This window comes from Arvicola amphibius, chromosome 6 (assembly GCF_903992535.2).
Source record: "Arvicola amphibius chromosome 6, mArvAmp1.2, whole genome shotgun sequence".
NCBI classification, from domain to species: domain Eukaryota; kingdom Metazoa; phylum Chordata; class Mammalia; order Rodentia; family Cricetidae; genus Arvicola; species Arvicola amphibius.
Window position 1 is genome coordinate 127543998 of NC_052052.2, and position 21115 is coordinate 127565112.

Here is a 21115-nt window from a genome sequence, read left to right on the forward strand (position 1 = left end):
TTGGAGCACTGTGTCCTGTTTTCTACTGAGGTCACTGTGGTTAGAAGAAGAGATGGTATTCAGACCAAAAACAAATAGGAAAACAAAACAAAAACAAAAACATAAAAACAGATATGAGGAAAAGGATTTGTTTCTATGAAAAACAATCCAAGAAGCACCAAAAATTTGATTATATGTGATAGAATTTTTCTCTTAAATTCTGATGTGAAAAGGAGTTTAACTTTCTTTTTTCTATGGAGCTCTAACAGTCCAAGAAATGGGGTATAGGAAGCAGAATGTGGGATGGAATTTGCTACCAAGGTCTAAAACGTGTTAGTCTTCAGTTTTCATGGTTTGGCATCCTAACAACATGGTATCTAACAATTTCTTTCATTGGTTCGCTTTACTTCAGTCTTTCCCTCCTTTGCTTCTTGTCTTATAACCTTATTTTCTTTGTGCCATCTCTATAGTTTTATATCTATCAAGATGTTGGAAGAACTGGGTTTTTTATTTTGTTATCGGAAAATCCTGGTTTATTTAAGATGCTTTCTAGAAAGATAGCTTGGAAGTTCACCTTCCTCTATGGAGACTTAATAGTGGATGACCTTACATTTTAGGTTGCTTAGAAATCATTGGCAAGTTAAACTTGTGAAGCATTCATAACTCCAGATTGAAAAATATAGTATTAAGTTTTTTAAATCTGTATTGGTGTAGAAGCAGGAGTAGTATAACACTAATAAATACCTGTGTGACTGCCTCAAAAGTCATCGTTCCTAGGCAAACTTACTCAAGGAATTCAAAAGAAGTCAAGAATAATAAATCCAACCACACTAAACCTGATAGAAGAGAATATGGGAAGTAGTCTTCAATGCATGTACACAGGAGACCACTTCCTAAATATAACCCCAGTAGCACAGATACTGAGAGAAACAATAAATAAATGGGACCTCCTGATCCTGAGAAGCTTCTGTAAAGCAAGGACACAGTCAATAAGACAAAAAAGCAGCCTACTGAATGGGAAAAGATCTTCACCAATCCCACATCAGACAAAGAACTGATCTCCAAAATATATAATGAACTCAAGAAATTAGACATTAAAATTCTAAATAACCCAATTAAAAAATGGGGTTCTGCACTAAACAGAGAACTCTCAACAGAAGACTCTCAAATGGCCAAAAGATACTTAAGGAAATGTTCAACATCCTTAGCTATGAGGGAAGTACAAATCACAACTCTGAAATCAAGAGCAACTAAGAAGAATGTAGAAAAGTCTTCTGTCTCCGACTATCAAAGGAATGGACCCAGCAACAGCAACATCCGCTAGGGCTACCGTTGGCTCGGATCATATACCCTGTAGAATCTGTGTTTCTAATAGAGTGTGGAGGCAATGTGGGTAACTGGTTACTTTTACTCTAAGAATGCACACTTGGAATTCTCTCACATTCATATCTGAAAGTGATATAGTCGATATCCAGATAAATTAGAAGACAGTAGCATGCACTAAAGAGTTTATTCTATTAGATAAATTTTCCTATCAACTTGTTTGTGCAGGCCAAAATGAGCAAATATAATTTTTTTTTTAGTAAATTGTTTCCCAAAATTTGGGGGGACATGAGGAACTGAAGCAACAGGTTTATGGACCTACGTCCTCAGGAGCAGTTTAGCTTTAGCGCACATGGGAGGGAAGATTTTACTAAGTACCTGTTTCCAGAACATAGAGTGTGGGGACTTCATGTGTTATGCTATTCCCAGTTCAGTCACTCTCGGGTGTTGGTTGCCTGCCAGCCCGCATAAAGACTATGCAGAGAAAGCACCTTTCCAGTGTGGAAAGAACATTCTAGTTATCTAGCTCCTTTCTTGTCAATAATAGTCAAACAATTCATTTGAAGAGTTGGAGAGTCCCTGGTGAGCTCTTTTAAGATGAGTAGATGAGTTTCTGCTTATTTTTCCCATTTGTAACGACTGTTTTTGCGAAAGCTGTGTGGGACAGCATCATTTGTATTTTGCTTGGCAGAGCAGTCACATTATTTACTGCTCTGTGTAGATCATTTCTTGCTTTACTTGTTCGGATTTTGGTTTAATTTTTGCCTTCAAATTTTACGAACAATAAGCTTATGCAGCCACTTGCAGTAGCATGCAATAAGTGACGACACTGGATAAGCTATTAAATTCAGCCTTGAATAGTAGATATTTTTCTGTTTTATAGTATTGTGTAATAAGGATTTCAAACACGCTTTGAAAATCCCCATTGCAATTTGTAGTGGTATAGGGAAGGTTGAATCTAAGCTATGTTTCTCTAGTCAGAATTCTAGCTAATTTCTATTCCTGGCAGATGCCTTTTGTTGTTCAATCCATCTCCTTATTGAACAGAGTTTGGGAGATAGGCATCAGCTCCCAACTATGGTGTGTCTGATAACAGTGCATTTGTGAGCACAAACATGGTAATATAAACAAGGAGGGACTTCCGTGTTTCTCTCCGGCCTGGGCCACAGCAGAACAGTGAGGTTTAGGGAGATCGGAATAATGGTGCCCAGAGTGAAAACCACATTGGTAAGGGGCTAGAGAGAATGGAGAGCCATGAACAAGAGAAAGAGTGGTAAGGGTACGCATGAAGAAGAGCGTGTTGAGAGACTGCAGTGGCTTTAAAGCGTCATTTCTAGGGACGGTATGACTGAGGGCAAGATGCCACACTGTTTCTGAGGAGGAGAATGCTGAGGGTTCAGTTCACTGAAGACAGGAGGAGGCACAGGTGTCAGCAGTGACCCTGCCGCTGTGGTGAAGACGATGCCATTGGCGGAAATCAATTTGAGCGTTATATCTGCAGAATGGTCATTGCTGCTGGCATATACGGGGACAGGGTGCTGCTAACTGCTATTAGCCCCCATTAACTTATAGAAATCCCACCAACACAATGAAAGCTACTGTTTTGCTGAATGTCCAGCTAATTGAGCATAAATCCTTAACAAATTGACAAGCGTAAGATTCAACAAACAGTGATCAGCAAGACAGAGCTCTAGAGATAGTAACATTAAGGTGGAATGGATTTAGCTTAAGGTAATAGTAGATAGTTATCTCTACCAAGCATATCATACAGTGTAACATGTATAATGAAAGATTTGTGACGTGGGGAAAGGAGTCCTGATACAATATGGTGTGTACCAGCATTGAACAGAATCATTTAAGGACTTGAAATCAGGTTGAGTTTTGCAGTCGTGGAAAATAAGAGCTATTGGATGTGAACATAGCTTTCCCAGGTCTGGGCCCTTTCAGCAGACATGTGTGGTTGATAAACAGGATGTGGCCACAGGGCCAGCCTAAAGCCAGTCTGACACAAGTCGCCAGGTGAAATGGCAAGGATCTGCAAACAAGAATGTGCCTGGTTCCCACTTCCTCAAGGCCAACTCATGTAATACCCCTGGCGCACACAAGTAATTCAAGCTGCCTATACCAAAGTCCCAGGTGTTCTGGAAAGAGCCTCAAGATGATGAAGACTAATGCTTCGTGGGTGGTTATATTTGAACAAATTCCATTATTTTTGGTGATCTGGTAAAAGCAATTTTGATGTGGTCTAGTTAATTGTGGCTGATATTGCGGTAGGATTGCATCATAACAGGACAGATGACACAGCTGGGACATATTGCTCCCACCATCAGGAAGCTGCAGACACAGCACTGGTTCTGCACTGCCATTGTCCTCTTCATTCAGTCTGAGGCACAACCCATGGAGTGGTACTATCCATAAATAGGTCCTCTCACCTAAAGTACCAAGATACAGACTCTTCCTCATAGAAACACCCAGAGATTTGTCTCTTAGGGGATTCTAGACCCTATCAAGCTGCCAATCTATACTAACAATCACAGTTCTAACCCCTGTCAACATGACACATAACTTTAACATTTCATGCAATAGTTTTCTGTCCCTTTTCGCACGGCTAATACCTCGTCATATCACATGACTCATTGGGCCCATCCATGAATTCCCATAGTGAATCATTTCAATATGGCTCAGTCATCCATTATCTCTACTCAAGGCAATTTCTTGATTGTGAGATGCTCATTGGTGGATTAGCACAATATCAAAAATGAAACATTCCCTTGCAGAAAGAAGGAATATGGTATATTATCTACAGCCATATAAAGCACTCCCTAGGGTATACCATGCTGTCTACATTTCACTCTTTGAAGGAATCAAGACAAATAAGACCTTTCATTATATTTTTATAATGTAATAACTTTTTATTTTTAATGATCCTTGTATAAGCTGAAATCATTTCAACTTACACTTTTCTGTGACAGAGAATACCAGACCTTTGATGACTCTGATAACCATCAGCAAGGGTTTGACTGCATAAAGATACAATATAGTACTGAAGAGATTTCAAAGGCTGTCTGCAAGCAAAGCCACAGTTAATTCAGAACTTGCTATGGTTAGACTGTAAGTAAAACCACAGGTTACTGATATATCCCAAGGTCCAATTACAAGCTACTTTTAAACTATACAACAATGATGCCCTATTGACTATAATAAATTGTCAGAGGATTATAGGTAAACAGTACTAAATATAAGAGACTATAGAATGAGATGTCACAAGTCCTGATGCTTGAAGTGCATAAATCAAGCTGAAATACAGACAGAAGATCTAATTTGATTTCATAGGACCAGATATAAGTATGATGCTTACTGCCAGGAAATGTGACTAAGGAAACTCTTCAAACAAAGTTAATGAAATTTCCAAGCCAAGAAGGATGTATAGATCCATCTCATAGTGGTACACCCATTATAAACACAGACAAATGTGTTTGGATTTAAGTCTAGTTCCATGGATATAAACCATGTTTGTTTCCTGTATATTTGGTTAAAAGTCTGTGAATGGGGATATTGTAGGCTCCAGCTAGGATGTGTTTGGGTTTTTTTTTTTTCCTATAATGAATGTGATTTCCTACCAAAAACCCCTCTAAACATTTTTATCTGGCCCTACACGATGATCTTATGTTCCTACTACATTAAGGCAAATGGTATACAGTGTTCCATAGATATTGGAAAAGATTCACAAGGTTAAATTGCTCAAAATTTCCAACTCTTTCTTGACCTTCTTCCAATGCTCCAAAAACAATGAAATCAATATTTTGACACAATCAAGAGTCAATGAAAATTTCAGAAGTAGTAACTAAAATATCTCAGAACATGAAGAAAATAATGAATGCTTTGGGTACAGTAAGAAACACTCATGTCTTCATGAAGCAGAATTTACTGTTGTGGCTTACAATGTAATTTGGGCTCTAATCACATGCTTAGAATAAAGTAAACTAAGAGTTAAACATAGGTTAATCATCAAGGCAATTAGGCTGTAAACAACCCCTGAGGGCTGTCAAGGTCTCCTCAACTTGGATTTACATATTACTTCCTCCTGCCCCCTGGCAATATATGGCCTTCGGGATGGTGTGAAACAGTATATAAGAGGAAAAATTAACTTAAGGTTCATTCGTTGTGGGGAGGATTTCTTGATTCAGTTGCTGTGCTGCTGTAGAACTCCTCAGAGATGCAGCTGTCTTTAACTCATCCGTGCCTCCGTAAGTAACGGGTCACTAAACTAATGTTCTTTCAAATGACAACCTTGCAAATTACTTTGTTTTACAAAGCTGGACTGAGCAGTAGTTCTCTCTCTCTCTCTCTCTCTCTCTCTTTCTTTCTTTCTTCCTGATGTTATTGTTCTTATATGGTATATGGTGTTATGGTTGCCAAAATTTAATGAGATTCTTTAGAGGTATAGCTGTCTTAATTCAACTATGCTTTTGTCAATAACTCTTCTCGGGGAATTCCCCTAGTTGACCTTCAATATTGCCTTTTTTTATTGTTGATTTTTATTGAGCTCTACATTTTTCTCTCCTCCCCTCCCTGCCTCTCCCCTCCCTGCTTCAAATGAAACTGGTAAGAACTGGTTTGCTGTTGTTGCTGGGCTTGGTCCTTTTGTTTTTGCTGTGTGTGTGTGTGTGTGTGTGTGTGTGTGTGTGTGTGTGTGTGTCTGTGTGTCTGTGTCTATGTGTGTATGGATGTATGTGTGTGTATGTTGTTGTTGTTTTCTCATATGTTCAGTGAATGGGAATGTGTTCATACTTTACACAGGGAAGTAAGAGGGGCCTGAGAAAACTTTTCCAACTATTTATCTAGGAAATAACTACACAATGCACCATTGTATCATTGATTCTGAAGGGTGTTTAGTTGGGAGGACCTCATCACAGCCCCTTGGCAACCATCTTAAAATGTTGGGTGGAGAACCCCATTCCAAGCCCCCTCCCCTGGGAGTGGCCACAGTCCGGATCCACCTCCAAGAAAGCCCACCTACTGGTGAACCCTCCCCAGGGAAGATCAAGACCACCCCCAGAAGCTATTTAAACTGCCCTCCAGAGATAGAACACATGGTCTCCCTTTTCCCTCTCTGGTGGTCTTCCTCTTTTTTGTGGTCTTTCAATTCTCTATTCCCCTTTCAGTGTTTTCCCAGAAAGCCACTCGGGAGTGTTGCCATCCATTAAAATTGGGCATCTTATAATTCAGTCTGAGCTGGTTTGATTTGGATTATTGAGTTGGCAGGGAGGTTAGTCGGTAAGAGAAAAATACTTAACAAAGGGATATCTTCTCACCTGGAGACATTCAACAACGGCTACAGACATTTTACATTGTCTTGGTTGACCTCAGTAAAAAGGAGGAATAGCACCTGTGTCTAGTGGTAGAGACCAGCCATGAGTCTGTTTAGCAAAGAATGTTGAAGAGAGTTCCAGAACATGGACTGATCCTCCTTATAAAGACAAACTTGCAAACATTTTCAGTCCGAATAAGGGAACAAGAGTGGGTACAATCTGTTACAACTACAGTGGGAAGAATATAACATATTCTGTCTTCTAGGTCTTGCTTTACTTGAATGAACTAGTCATATTTTCAGTTTTGTTTAGATAGAAGATAAAACTAGCAGATGTAGCTCTAAACGCTTTGAATTTCAGTCAAGAAAAGTACCCTTTACTACAAAAGACACTTTGCTAATATTTACCTTTATCTTATTGGTTATATTTTCAAGTTAAACGAATTGTTAACATGCAAAAATTTTTCAAAAGCAAACTTTTAAATTTTATTAAGGTATAGGCAAAATAATTAGCACATTTGACTACTCTTAGATTATGAAAATCTTTCAGATGATAAACTTATACAAATGTGTTTCTATTTATTTTACACAGAAATATCTTTCATACATAAAATAAATTTGAAAAACTTGTGATTTTTGAACTGTTCTGTTCCATAGTAGAAACTATCCAAACAATTATTTTTATTTTATTTTAAAAGGTTCTTGTATACCACAGAGTTTTTGATAGTTTTAGTTATTTTGAGTATTCAGTTTATATGTTATTAATGTATAAATATTATTAAGTTTCTAAATTTCTGTTGTACCTTTCCAACTGCATTTACCAAAGCTTCTTAGTGTCAGGAGTTTTTCAGACTGGTATCACTGAAGGTGTATAAATATTCCATTTTTAGAGATTGATATTGATTCATAGAATTAACATTATAGCTTATCAATATGTTATGGCCCTTTATTGATTGACCTTTCATGAAAAAATGAATTGATTAGGACACCAATTCTGCTTATCACAAAGCATTTTATAATTATAATACACAGAACATAAAGAAGATAAAAGCAACTTCTTAATGCCTGCATTATCAAATCATAAGGACAATATGTAGTTGTGTAGAATGCTGACAACCTGCTACAACCACAAAGCCTCAAGGGCTGTGTAAGAGCTCCACTGTTAGTATGTTGGTTCATCCAAGCTACTGAGAGTAGGGACGATGAAGAGTAGAATTTCTGCAAGCAATCTATTTTTATCATCATGATTGGTATAAAACATAAATTCAGAAGAAAGGTAGGAACATTTTGATAAGAGAAGAAACTCATGCCATTATAACACTGAGCTAGAAGTTCCACAATGTGGCTTCATTTTAATAATGCCATTCTCTTTATCATAATTATTTGTAAATAAACAATTATAAGTTTATTCTTATTTGTCATGAAAATAAACACAGAACCAGAACTGTTCTTCTTACACTAATGTCCAAAGTCCTAATATTGGATACTGAGCTAAAATAAAAAATTTGGAGCCTAGAATGATAACTCAGTGAATCAGAACAATTGCTTTTCTTGAATAGGACCTGGTCTTGGTTCTTACTACCAACATGGCTGCTCAGAACTGTGTATATCTTTAATCCCTGGAAATCTAATCCCTCTTCTGGCCACTGTAGTTGCCAGCCCTACATGTCATGCACATACAGATAAAATAAAAATTGCTATGAATAAATAAAATTAACAATTAAAAGAATTACAAACTCTTTGAGTGATGTGACTGACAATCACCAGAGAACCAGGAGACCTTGACCTATCTGAAGAGAATGACATGAACACACACTGGCACACTTACATTGAACTCCAAAAGTTTGAAGACTGCAGAAGCAATGCAAAGAGTAATAAAGAACCACCAAGAGACATTTCTATTACAAAATATGAATATGAACATGTATAATCCATTAATTGAATGTCAACCTTAGAAAATGTTTGTTATTCTCACAAAATAAAACATAAAAATATGTACAAAGAAGGCCACTATTAGCAAAAGCTCAGTTTGATAATGCCACTCTTGACAAACTCAGATGATTAGATCTCAGAGTCATTATGCTCCTTTATTAGGTGCACTGCATGTACTACTGATGTCCAACCTGCTTTTGTGGGAAGAAGTGGCCTCAGTGCCCATGTGTTTAATGAGAAATGGGCGTTGCCTTGCTCCTTTGGAAAAAATGATTGATCGAGCAGTGAGCTTGTCTGAGAAAATAAACAAACAAGCATTTGCAATGTTCACTGAATTCGTAAGTACGACCCCTGACTTCCAGCTTCTTACCAAACTGTCCTAAATTGAAATGGTTAATTTATAGTATAGTCTAATGTGGAAAGCAATGTAGTTCAAACTTCTAACAGTATAGCTTCATAGATAGAAAAAAAAATAGGTTTTTCTACTAGGTTGTGGAACCAGAAAATGGGGCAGTATCATGGATTGTCAAATATTTGCTAAGATATAATCTTAGTTTTCTCTAGTTTTAAGCTTCTATTTTGATTTATTATTGTGACATAAATACACACAAGACAGGCCGAGGAAAGATTTGGTTCTTTCCCATTATATCTGGTGGCCTAGTGTTTGTGTTACTCACCTTTGGATTCTGTATTATCTAATAAAGAAGAATGAGTTGTGGTGACTTGCTAATGTTAAAGAAAGTTAAGGTCACTGAGGCCAAGTCATGCAAAGAAGAAAGAAAGAAAGAAAGAAAGAAAGAAAGAAAGAAAGAAAGAAAGAAAGAAAGAAAGAAAGGAAGAAAGGAAGAAAAAAAGAAATTAACATTCAATCTTCATATTAACAAATGTTATTAACAATTTCAAGCATTCAAGATAAATGATTTAATAGCAAGGGGATCTGATTCAGAGAAATAGGCCAGACATTCATGACAAAAGCATCTTTAAGGCTTTATAGTAGATGTTCTGTTCTAGCCAATGATGTGACGATGGTGTCTTCTGTGCATTGATGGGCTTGTGAGAAGTTGGCTCAGTGCTTGCAAAGCCCATATATTCCAAACCTTTATTTCACATATTATTGTTTCTGCCATTTACATTTCCTAATAGGTCACCTAGGACATTCAGAATCATCCTAAAAATCCATTCACACTACCAAGTATGTCATTAGTAGTAGTTTTGAATAATAGATATTTTACACAATAAAGATTTAGAAGTATATAACAAATAATTAAATATTGATTAGCATACCAAAATCAATTAATTTTCTATTTTAATTGGTTCACAGCATAGTATTTCCTAATGTATTCTGCATAGGGCTTAAGACTTATTTTGTCATAATCAATACAAAGCTTTTTGTTATTCCTAATGAACTGAATGAGGGATACTTGTGCAGATGCCAAGGTGTTTGCAAGAAAAGTTGTTTACCATGACATTTGTTACAAATGATAGTTTAAAAATTGGTACTTGGTAGCCTTACTGGATTTTGCTGAAAAGGAATATTCTGCTGAGAATAGTACATAGTAAAAAGTTTGGGAAATTTGAAAGTTTTATGGGTAGATATTAAGACTATAGATTGAATGTAAAATGTAGTTAAATGGCTCATTTCCTTACTATATTAATATTTTATTTTAATAATGAAACATCTATCAAGTACATTAGTGTGTTGATCATTGATTCATTTACACAATTTTTGAGTCACCAAGTAATCACATATTTTATCTTTTCCAGGATAATCAGTATGCCCAGAGCCACCAGCTTATTAACAAGAACCTGAAAAAATGCCACACATCTTCGCTTGATCTTCCAAAACCCAGGAGTAAGGCCTTGAAGACACATGTGAGTCCCCTACCTTTGACATTTCTTTCACCAATCCATACACTGGCTTTGCCATACTATAAGCAATTATAGTCAATATATTTAGAATGAGAATCATATCCGCAAGAAATGGGCAGGCAATGAAAACAAAAATAAATTTTATTATATAGATTATAAATTGTAAGGAAAATCAGCCAAGTAAAATTTAACAGATCTATAAACCCTTTATGGAGGGGACCTTTTTCAATGCCAAATCTTCAAGATCTACATATTCTTAGGAAATTTTAAATTATTGACATTCATTGTTAAGTGCAGTAATGTGAACTTATACATTGCCAATATGGCTGTATTGATATCTTGGTAATGGACCTGTGTTGCCTGCTCTACGTTACTAACTCATTCACGATTTCTTTTCGGCACCTACTGGTTTTACTTATGTTTCTGGTCCTAAGTATTGATTCCTAACGGATTGTTCTGCCTGTACTGTGTCATACCGGAAAGTCAACTAAAGAAAGGCATACAGAGAGCATAAGAAGCTGCTTCACCTTGTATAGCCATCCCCACTGCTTGCTGCCAAGGCTCCATATCATGCATGTTTCCTTTAATTCTTAATCTTTACCCTCTCTCACTTCTGATTTCCTGCCATAAACGATCTCAACGAAATTTAAATTGCACATTATTTTATATCCTTACACAATTGGATAGCCTTACATTTAGAATGCATGTTCCATGTATTCCTTAATGGCTAAAACAGTCTGTGTCTCTAAAACGCTTACTAAAATAATGATGAATTAATGAAGGAAAATGGGGAAGTGGAGATGAGAGGAGAATGCATTTAATAAAAGGGTTTTTTTTTTTCTATTTTCTTTGCTAACAGCTTTAAAATGCTCTACTGGCATTTCTGAATTAAATTCACTCAAGTTTTAAAGCACAAGGTCAATGGAAATATTTCATACCTTTATATAACTTACAAAAGAGTACCTTAAATATGCACTCAATAACAAGGAAAGCTTATTTCACCCTTTTGAGCAAAAAAAAAAAAAATTGTCTTGTGTCTAATGCTGTTGGTTTTCATATTTTAATGTGATTGTTCAAATATGGTTACTTAGCCAGTCATTCTACTGAAATTAGTGGAAAACTTACTGGATGCCTGGAGAGTCCCTCTGTACCATCTAGCAAAAGAAATGCCTACTCTGAAAGATGTCCCTGCTACTATCGTCTCCAAAGCCAGAGATATTGAGGAAAAGAACGCTGGACTCCTGGAGGGGGTTAGGAGCATTCTCAGCCAGGTGAGCTGTCTTTTTAGACTTCTTTACATTTCTTCTAAATAAAAGAGGTGACCAGGGCAAGGAGAATTCAGTTTTGAAAAATGTCTCTTTACAAAAGAAAACGTTAGGCATTGAAACTATAGAGACGCTTTTTATGAGGAAGCTGGTAATTCCAACTATGTGAGGGGTGTTTCACTCAGAACTCCATATTCTAAGGACCTCTAAAGAAAACATCTGCTCACCATTTACATTGGGACAGGACCCTTTGTAGTAAGAAAGGCAGTCACTCAGACACTTGAGCAGATTTCTTATCATGGTTATCCCTTGATGCAAGGGTCACTGAATCTCAGGTATGGGTGTATACATTATATGAAGCATCGATTTGGTTGAAAATAAGAAAGGATTAGCCAGGTGGTGGTGAGGCACACCTGTAATCCCAGCACTAGGGAGTCAGAGACAGATGGATCTCTGTGAGTTTGAGGCTAGCCTGGTCTACAGAGTTTCACGACATTCTCCAAAGCTACAAGAAACTCTATTTCAAAAAACAAAAACAAATTTAAAAAGAAGAAAGAAAGAAAAGAAAAAAGGACAATGTTTCACTATAATAACCTATCAAGAAAAAAAAAAGGACAAGTCAGGAAGTATGTTGAGGACATGTGACATTACTTAAGAGATTGAATGAACATTGTATCTTCCCTGTACTTTTCTCACATCCATGTCCAAAATTCAGTAACTTCCTGTCAGTCCATTTAACTTCTGCAAGACTTTATCGTGCAGAGATCGCATACATTGATTTTTATATTTCAGATACCTTGGTTCATTTCTCATGAAAATCCATAGGTTTGGCTGAGTTTAAAAATCCATACTCTCCTCAAATGTTCAAAAGTTATGCACCCCAAAATACTAAAATATAATTTATCGCTGACTCTCCTTTTGATAATCAGGTTCAAAATAAAGATGAAGAGAATGAGAAATACCCCGCCTGGTCTGGACTGGTATCCTTGCTGTCAGACAGGGAAGAGGATCGCCATTTTGCATTTTATAACTTGATCCGCTGCGCAGGCAAAAATGCTCAAAAGGTTGAAATATCTCTCAAGATTGTGAAGTGCAAAATATTAAAGCAAAAAGACTGTTAAGCCCTTTCCATCACATCTGTTTCCGAGATGATGCTGCAGACACGTCGCTGTGAAACTTCCTTTTTTTCCTCTCTTAAGTGCAGGCTGGGTATGATGGCTATCTTCTTTTAAAATAAAAACTGACTCCTTTCATGCAACCATCTGAGAAGCCAATTGGTCACAACTGTTCTACTTCATTTAATTAAAAAAAGATCTATTTATACCATTAACATATTCCCACCAAATATTTTACAAATAATAGAAGTTAGGCATGCAAATAACATATTTCACAATTAAGTTAACCATTAGGAAATATCGATGTGTACTTAGTTATTAAAATCTAGGGGAGACATTTTTCACAAAGTTTTATTCAGCCTATTCTGAAGCTTGGAATTCTTTGGATTCTTAAGGAAAGAATCCTGGCATTGCAACATTTAAAGTTCTCCCAGACAGCACAATTGTGAGGGGACTACATTTCCCTAGCATTGTGGGCTATTTTGAAAAACCTAAAGTATCTTAGGATAAAAGTATAAAATGGTTCCTGATTTCTCTCCAACTATCTTCAAAGAGCCCCTCTGAATTCTGGTTGTCTTAGCATCATCTCAACTATGTATGCTCTGTTCATACTGCATCCCTAAAGGCTTCTCTAGATGATACCCAATTTACCATCTTTTTCATACTAGTTAGTTTTTTTTCCTTTCATCCTCTACTGACTAAAGTTACATAACAAGTAATGAAAGCTATACATTCTTAGGGGTTTTTCCTTTCATTTTTCTGTATTTCCATCCCTATACTTTTTTTGATAATTACATAAAGGATTAGAAGACTGAACAATTATGACCTCTGAATTATGGCATGACTAAATTTATTGCTGACTATGGCTATCGTCTCCTACTGAAGAATAAACCTCCCATACATGACCATGAACACAGGAAATAGATATAAACAATTTTGTGGTTTATATACTATGTGGAATTTTCTAAAACTGATAGCAAGAAAGTAGAGATAACATTTGCAAGAAAATGTATGCAATTGGAAATAATCACATTAAATTAATTAAGATAGTACTAAATAGGCAAATATATGTTCTTTCATTTGGGAGTCTAAAATTTCACAAAGATAAATAAACTCCTGTATGTTTAGAGGATCAGACGATACATAAGTCAAAATTATATTCTCTTTGGGAACAAAGTGAGCTAACATGATAGGGAGTAAAGAAAAAATAGATTATATTGTGAAATGAGGCAAAATGTATCCAAAGTATATTAACACACTTGCATTTAAATCCCCTTATATAATCAAATAGAAACCATTTAAAATTAAAGAAATCTGCAATTCAAAGCAGTAGAGCCAGGAAACACTGAACAAAGATTTTGTTCACACATCCACTTCTTTCGTGACTATCCCTTGGCTCACTTTGGTTCTTCATTTATAATCACCTGATTATAATATGGCAATTCACATTCTTTTTAAAAATTTAGCTTGTGTTTTGATATTTTCATTCATATATGTAATGTAGCTGGTCCACACTCATTCATTCCTAATCCTCACGACACCATAATTACATCCTCATTTGTTGCAACTTCATGCCCCTCTTCTATCATAATTTATGTGTATTTTTGGCCACTGAGTACAGTATTAGTACTACCCATAAAGGCAAGAGTGTAGAATTACATACACTGGTGTATGACGAATTACATATCGCCACAGACCTAAAGAAATAGGACTCTCATTCCCCAAAAGCTATCACTTCCCAATAACTCCTCAGCAAAGGTTGGCGTTTTGAAGTCTGTCCATCCTATATGGTGCTTTTATCTTGGGCAGAAGTTGTGTATATAATGACAGCCTGTCTGAATTCATGTACACATCAGTTCTCCCATGTCCATAATATATTATTCATGTCAGTTTTCTAGGTCTTTTATTTACCCAGTCTTCTCCCTAGGTATCCTCAGTGTATATTATAATAAGTTTCTACAGTTAATAATTTCCAGAGGACATGTTCAAAGTCTTTATTTTAATTACCTCTTTCCATTCTCCCTCTTCTACCTTGTTCTTTTATTCACCAATCTATTTCTATATTCCTGTCTCATTATTTCCCTTTAACCTTCAAACTATTTACATTAAATACCACTTCTCTTAAATTATCTCACATAGTAACTTGCTAGTTTTCTGACATGTATTGATACTCTAAACACACACTTAACAATTCAAAGCTAGTGTTCACACATGTGTTTTCTTTCTGTGTTTGACTTACCTCATTAAGAATCAATGTGGAGGGTGGAGGTTCATCTAAGAGTTGAAAATATATCGTAAACAAAGACTAATTCGTTTCTTGGCTTCCCAGTCCCGAATAATTATGCAGAAACTATATTAATTACAACACTGTTTGGTCAATAACTTAGGTATCTTTCTAACTAGTTCTTACATCTTAAATTAACCCATTTCTATTAATCTTTCTGGTGACTTTCTCTTTTGGCAGCTACATGGTGCCTCTTTGACTTTACCTACTCTCTCTATGTATCTCTGTTTGGATTTCTTGCCTATCTTTACTCTGTTAATCCATTGGTCAAAACAGCTTCATTTATCAAGCAATAAAATCAACACAGAAGAACACAATATACAGAAGAACTTTGTACACCAATATATCTTCCATATGGTCCAACTATAGTATCCCTGAGTATATAATAAAAGAACCTACAGCCTGCTCAAGAAATGCCTGCACTTCTGTATTCATTGCTATTGTAGTCACAATTGCCATGAAATGGACACCTCCTAGATGTCCACAAACTAAGTATAAAGAGTGAAAGTGTGGTATATTTACACAACAGACTATTACTCAACTGCTAAAAAAATAAAATTAGTAGGAAAATGTATGGAACTAGAAAAATGTCATTCTGAGTGAGAGAATCCAGACCCCCAAAGACAAATTTCCCATGTATTATTCCATTCATATATTTTAGCTTTGAATCTTCAGATTTGTATGTTTCATTTGAAATACCCATAGATGTCTAGAAGTTAGCTAGTGGTCATTGTTGAGGGTGGCTTTTGAGGGAAGGAGGCTAGAACACAGTGATATAGATGATTAAAGGGAAATAATGGAACAGGAGTGCTAAACTGGGGTCGAAATGGGAGGGCAACATTGGAGTATAACATCTCATACACTCCTAAACATTACAGTCTGTGCCAATGCTACTGTCGACCCTCCAGAACTTACTGTTCTGTAAGACCTTATTGCTGAAGACAGTGCATACTGGAGTCAAGAACATGGAGAAATCAAGCTGGCACTGAACTGGAAGCTTATTCCCTGCTAGCTAGCTATGAAAGTACTGGAAGGTGTTACACATAGTGTCGGAAGAGAAAATTACCAATCTTATCTAGCTGTGATCCCTGCCAGCTACAGTAACAACTAGCCTCTAAGACATGCCAAGTGATGCAATAGTGGCCCTAGTATCATAAGAGTAACCAGTAGCCTTCTGAGTGGATTTAACTTTATGAAATATATATCTGGCACCATTATTTGACTCAGGAACATATGCTAAGTCAGGTCAAAGATCCTAAGGGAGGGTCTATACTTATTCTGATAAATGGTAAATGTGTTAAATGGAATACTTATGATTTATTATTATAACAATAGACTAATACAAACCTCAATTCTCATCAGAAAAGTTTCTTTTGCCATTGATGGTGATTAATACAGAGACCAGCAACTGGCCAAAGTAAATACAATGAGAGCTCATGGAATGCTTGGCCCTATGTTAGACATATTAATCAAATCCCCTCTTCACAAGGCTCAGGAATCATTACAGAAGAGATGCCATAAATAATATGAGTCAGAAGTGACTATTTCTGGACATAGCAAGAGAATGATACATATGAATTTATAGAAGTTGTGAAATTATGCAACTCAAACAAAACCAAATCCTAGAATGGTGAAGAGAAGGCAAAATTCTCACCGCTAGTCATGGACTACTGACAATACATAAGTGCTAAGAGAAATAGAGTCAGCTTTCTCTATCATTTCAGCCCTTGGTAAGTCAAATATGCTCCATTGCGGCCCCACTGTCAAGCACAATACCCACACAACTCAATGAACACAGAGAAGTAGGAGAAGAACTAGGGTCTACACGGAGCCTTCATGTTGGAGGCAGACTGCTTGTTTGTCCCAGCTGCCCAGAACCTAAATAATCACACAGAAACCATATTAGTTAAATAACTGCTTGGCCCATTAGTTCTAGCTTTTTATTGACTGACTCTTACATATTAATTTAACCCATTTCTATTAATCTGTATATCATCACATGGTTATGGCTTTCCAGGAAAGTTTTCAGCATCTGTCTCTGGTGGCTCCATGGCTTCTCTCTAACTCCGCATTCCTCCTCCCATGCTATAGGCCAAGCCAGTTTTTTTTATTCATTAAACAATAAAAGTAACACATAGACAGAAGGACCTCCCACACCACCCTCACTCCTATGTTCCAGTCCCTTTGGTGTGGGAAGGTGCTCTTCAGATTTCTGAAAAAGAAACTTGGATAGCCATACAGTCACAAAACCTTTTACCTACAATTTGTTCTACCTGCAAAATACACCAAGGCAGTGTTGGCACAGAACTTGTAGCAGTAGCCAACCAGTCTCATTTAACATAAGGTCCACTTCATGAGAAGGAACCTATTTCTAACACTACATGGGTAACCAAGAACCAGTAACTAGTAGTACACAGATCTAGAGTAAAACCAAACACTACTTGTATTTAAAAAAATGAATCAATAAAATGAATCCTCATAATATTTTGTCATACTCATGGATTACTCCCTTATCCAGAGACTACATTATCTCATCAGCAGAGAGGCTTCCTCAAGCAGCAGATGGGAACAGATACAGAGACCTACAACCAGACATCACGTGGAAAAAGAGTTTAAATGCAAGGTCTCCAGCAAATCCCTTCCCTCAGCGCCTACGGAATCCTAGAGAAAAAGGGGTAGAAAAGTTTAAGACCCAGAGGGGTTGAAGGACACCAAGAGAACAAGGTCTTCTGAATTAACCAAGCAAGGAGTATATGAGCTCACAGAGACTGAAGCAACAAGCACAGGGCCTAGATGTATCTATACCAGGCCCTCTGTGTATATATATTACAGCTATTAGCTTAATATATTTATGGGACTCCTGAATGTTAGAATGAGTGTGATTCTGAGTCTTAAGCCAGCTCTTGGGGCTCTTCTCCTCCTGTTGGGTGGCTCTGCCAACTCTGATATGATAGTTTTTGCCTCATTTTATTAGATTTTATTTGGTCATATTTAGTATTATCAATGCCTGTTCTTTTGTAATGAAATATCTGTATGTATTTCTGAATGGAGTGGGTCTGAAGAGGAGAGGAGAGAGGTAAGAATTGGAAGGATTAGAAGGAGGGGAGACTATAATCAGATATATTATATAAGAAAATAATTCACTTTCAAGAAAAGGAAAGAGAAAAGGTAAATTATAGTAATTAATACAAATGGTTGAGAAGTATTTCAAATCTGCTCGATATCATTCATCATCTGGGAAATGCAAATTAAAACTACTTTGAGATTTCACCTCACTCTAGAAACCTATATTGGACCTTCTACTACTATGAAAGTTAGTAGGGAGAGTTTTATGGTCAGTTTAAGAGTGATTTGTCTCTGTCCTGAAATCAAAGTGTATAGTTTTAATAATCGATTCCTGCTACTTAGTTATTTTAGAGGTGGAACCTCTAGTGCTTCTCTGACAGGGAGGTATCATGTTTCAGGTATGGAGATTTTCAATCAAAAATCTTTGCCTTCTGGGAGCAGTATTGTTCTATAATATGACATGCTTTTGTTCAAACTCATATTTAAATATGTTTTAATCAGTTTACAAACTAGATGGCTTTCACTCGTACTTTTTCATTCATCATTAGTACCAATTAACTTGCCCTTGCTCCTCATTTTCCCAGATGATCTTTTTACATCCTCATTTAAACCATAGTTCATGATATTCTCCCTTCTTTTCTCACATCACATGTTATATTATACTACCCTTTCATAGCTTTTTATTTGAATACAAAGATCACATGTTTTCAATAAGCATATTCATGTGAGCTTCATTTTAATTAAGTTGTCCCTGGTTCTTTATTTCTCCACTTTCAACGTTATATTACCTTGGTAAATCTTCTTGCTCAAAGTATTCTAACTCCCTACTTTTCATTTCACTGTTATTCTACAATCCTCTTCCCTAAATGCATCCCTCTCCCAATGACTCATTTGTAGTTTTCTAGCTTCCTTATCTGTAATTCTTTACTGTCCAGGAGTGCCTTTTAAAATGCTAAACACCTTTTAAAAACTTAAGTTGTGCCATTAATATGGTAAATACTGTATTTCCTGCCTTTGTGCTAAGTCTAAAAGTTCAGCTGTGCCATTACTAAGGTTTATAGGACACTGCCTGCTTGCCCCTTCCAACCCAGCATGGCAGAGCTGCTAGCATGTCTGAGAGTCAGGCAAACTGCCCCCCTCTCCAGCAGACAGCCAGTACTTGTTGACATTAAGCAAGCTGCAGCAGTCTGCTCACCAATCCTACTAAAATGCTCTGGAGCCAGACCTTCTACCTGAAAGAGTCAGAGTTTGTGCTGGAGCACGACCCATAGTGGGAAGCTGCCATTTTGAAACTGCATGGCTGTTACTGCTGAATCAGTAAGACCTCTCTTAAAGGAGCAAACAGCAAGAAGCTGTGTATTTTTGTGTCAGAATTTCTTTTCAAGCTCTCTCAGGTTTTACATGGATTTAATCTACCATGTTGGCACACCAATCTGTTGCAGGGGGCTGCTTGTTGCTCCTGGATGCCCAGAACTGAAATAATCACACAGAAACTGTATTAATTAAACAACTATTTGGCCCCTTAGCTCTAGCTTATAATTGGCTAACTCATGGCCTACTAGCAAAGTTTCAGCATATCTGACTCTGGCAGCAGCTCCATGGTGACTCTCTGACTTCGCCTTCATCCTCCCATGCTATAGGCCAAATCAGTTCTTTATTTATTAACCAATAAAAGCAATAGAAACCAAATGCAGAACAGCATTCTAAGCCACCAGGACAAGAAATTAAGCAGGCATCTCTATCCCAATACCTGAATAATAGGATTAACATCTAAATGATTTTTAAAAACACAAAGAAGGACATTTTATTGTGATAATGGGAAATAATACCAAAAAGAATTTATAGTTCTAAACATACATGAATCAACCTCTAAAGCACCCAACTTCATACAAAGCATACTACTGGAATTCAAGACACATATTAATGACAACTCAGTAATAAGAGGTGATTTAAGCACTTCATTTTCTCTAACAAACATAATATGTACAAAATATATACAGAGAAATATATAAAATAAAACACCTAAATCAAATGGGCCTAGTGGATAGCTGCATGATATTCTACCCATACACTAAAAATATGCACATAATAGTCAACAACCCATGAAACTATGTGTGAAAAACATTATACTATAAAACATAGTTCAACAAAAAGAAAAATCTGAAATGACTCCATGTATCTTATCTGACCATATTTTTTAAAAAAAAATGCTTGAAATCAATTGTAAAAGAAACTCTAGAATTTACACAAACTGAAGAAAATTAAAATGACACTGCTTAGTGAAGAATAAGTCAAAGTAGAAATGAACTTGGAAATGAGTGGAATTATGAGAAGAGTTTTAGAGAAAGGAAACAATGTAGAAATATTGTCGATAGTGTGTACACATGAATGGAAGTAGCTGCCATAACTACAAATTGATACCATCTGGCCAAGCTATATGACATCTGGACATATACTCAAAAGACTTTATATCTTTCCCGTCCTTGCTTTTTACTGACCTATTCACAATAACCCGGAAATGGAATCAGACTAGCTACCTATCAACTAATGAATAGGTAATGAAAATGCCATACATATAACAAATGGAAAATTACTCAGTTCTAAAGGAAACTGAAATAACGACTTTTACAGACCAATTAACATAACTAGAAAAAATTATACTGTCAGGTCACATCCCTACCAAAGATATGAGCTCCATTTTTTTTTTCTCTCATGTGGGGGACCTAATACTAAATCATCTGTTTTATGTGTTTAACATGGTTCACTCATGGAATTTAAGAAACTGGAAGTGGGCCATTAGCAAGGGGATACATTTAGGGGAGTGAACCCTAAAATATAGGCGACACGGAAATAGAGATTTGGAGTACTTTGAGTAGAAAGGTTCAATCACATAACCGGCTCTTGGGAATGAATAGATAAGGGACCAGAAGAAATCTTAATTAAAATGTTGGTATACATGAAGATGCTCCTG

At 36.4% G+C, this 21115-nt stretch overlaps 1 protein-coding gene across 1 annotated transcript; it reads left to right on the forward strand.

Annotated features, from left to right (window-relative positions):
- The first annotated feature begins 5518 nt into the window (after positions 1–5518).
- Positions 5519–12800, forward strand: LOC119816050 (prolactin-2A1-like). Its single transcript, XM_038332309.1, has 5 exons — positions 5519–5549; positions 8708–8883; positions 10310–10417; positions 11506–11685; positions 12609–12800. Exons 1-5 carry the CDS (start codon positions 5519–5521, stop codon positions 12798–12800), a joined length of 687 nt encoding a protein of 228 aa, XP_038188237.1.
- The last annotated feature ends 8315 nt before the right edge of the window (positions 12801–21115 follow it).

Bases quoted from the DNA above. Each gene is read 5' to 3' on its own strand.
- LOC119816050 (XM_038332309.1), top strand. From the start codon at position 5,519: ATGCAGCTGTCTTTAACTCATCCGTGCCTCC. The intron at 10,418-11,505 runs GTGAGTCCCCTA...ATGGTTACTTAG, and splicing joins GTAAGGCCTTGAAGACACAT to CCAGTCATTCTACTGAAATT. The intron at 11,686-12,608 runs GTGAGCTGTCTT...TTTGATAATCAG, and splicing joins TTAGGAGCATTCTCAGCCAG to GTTCAAAATAAAGATGAAGA.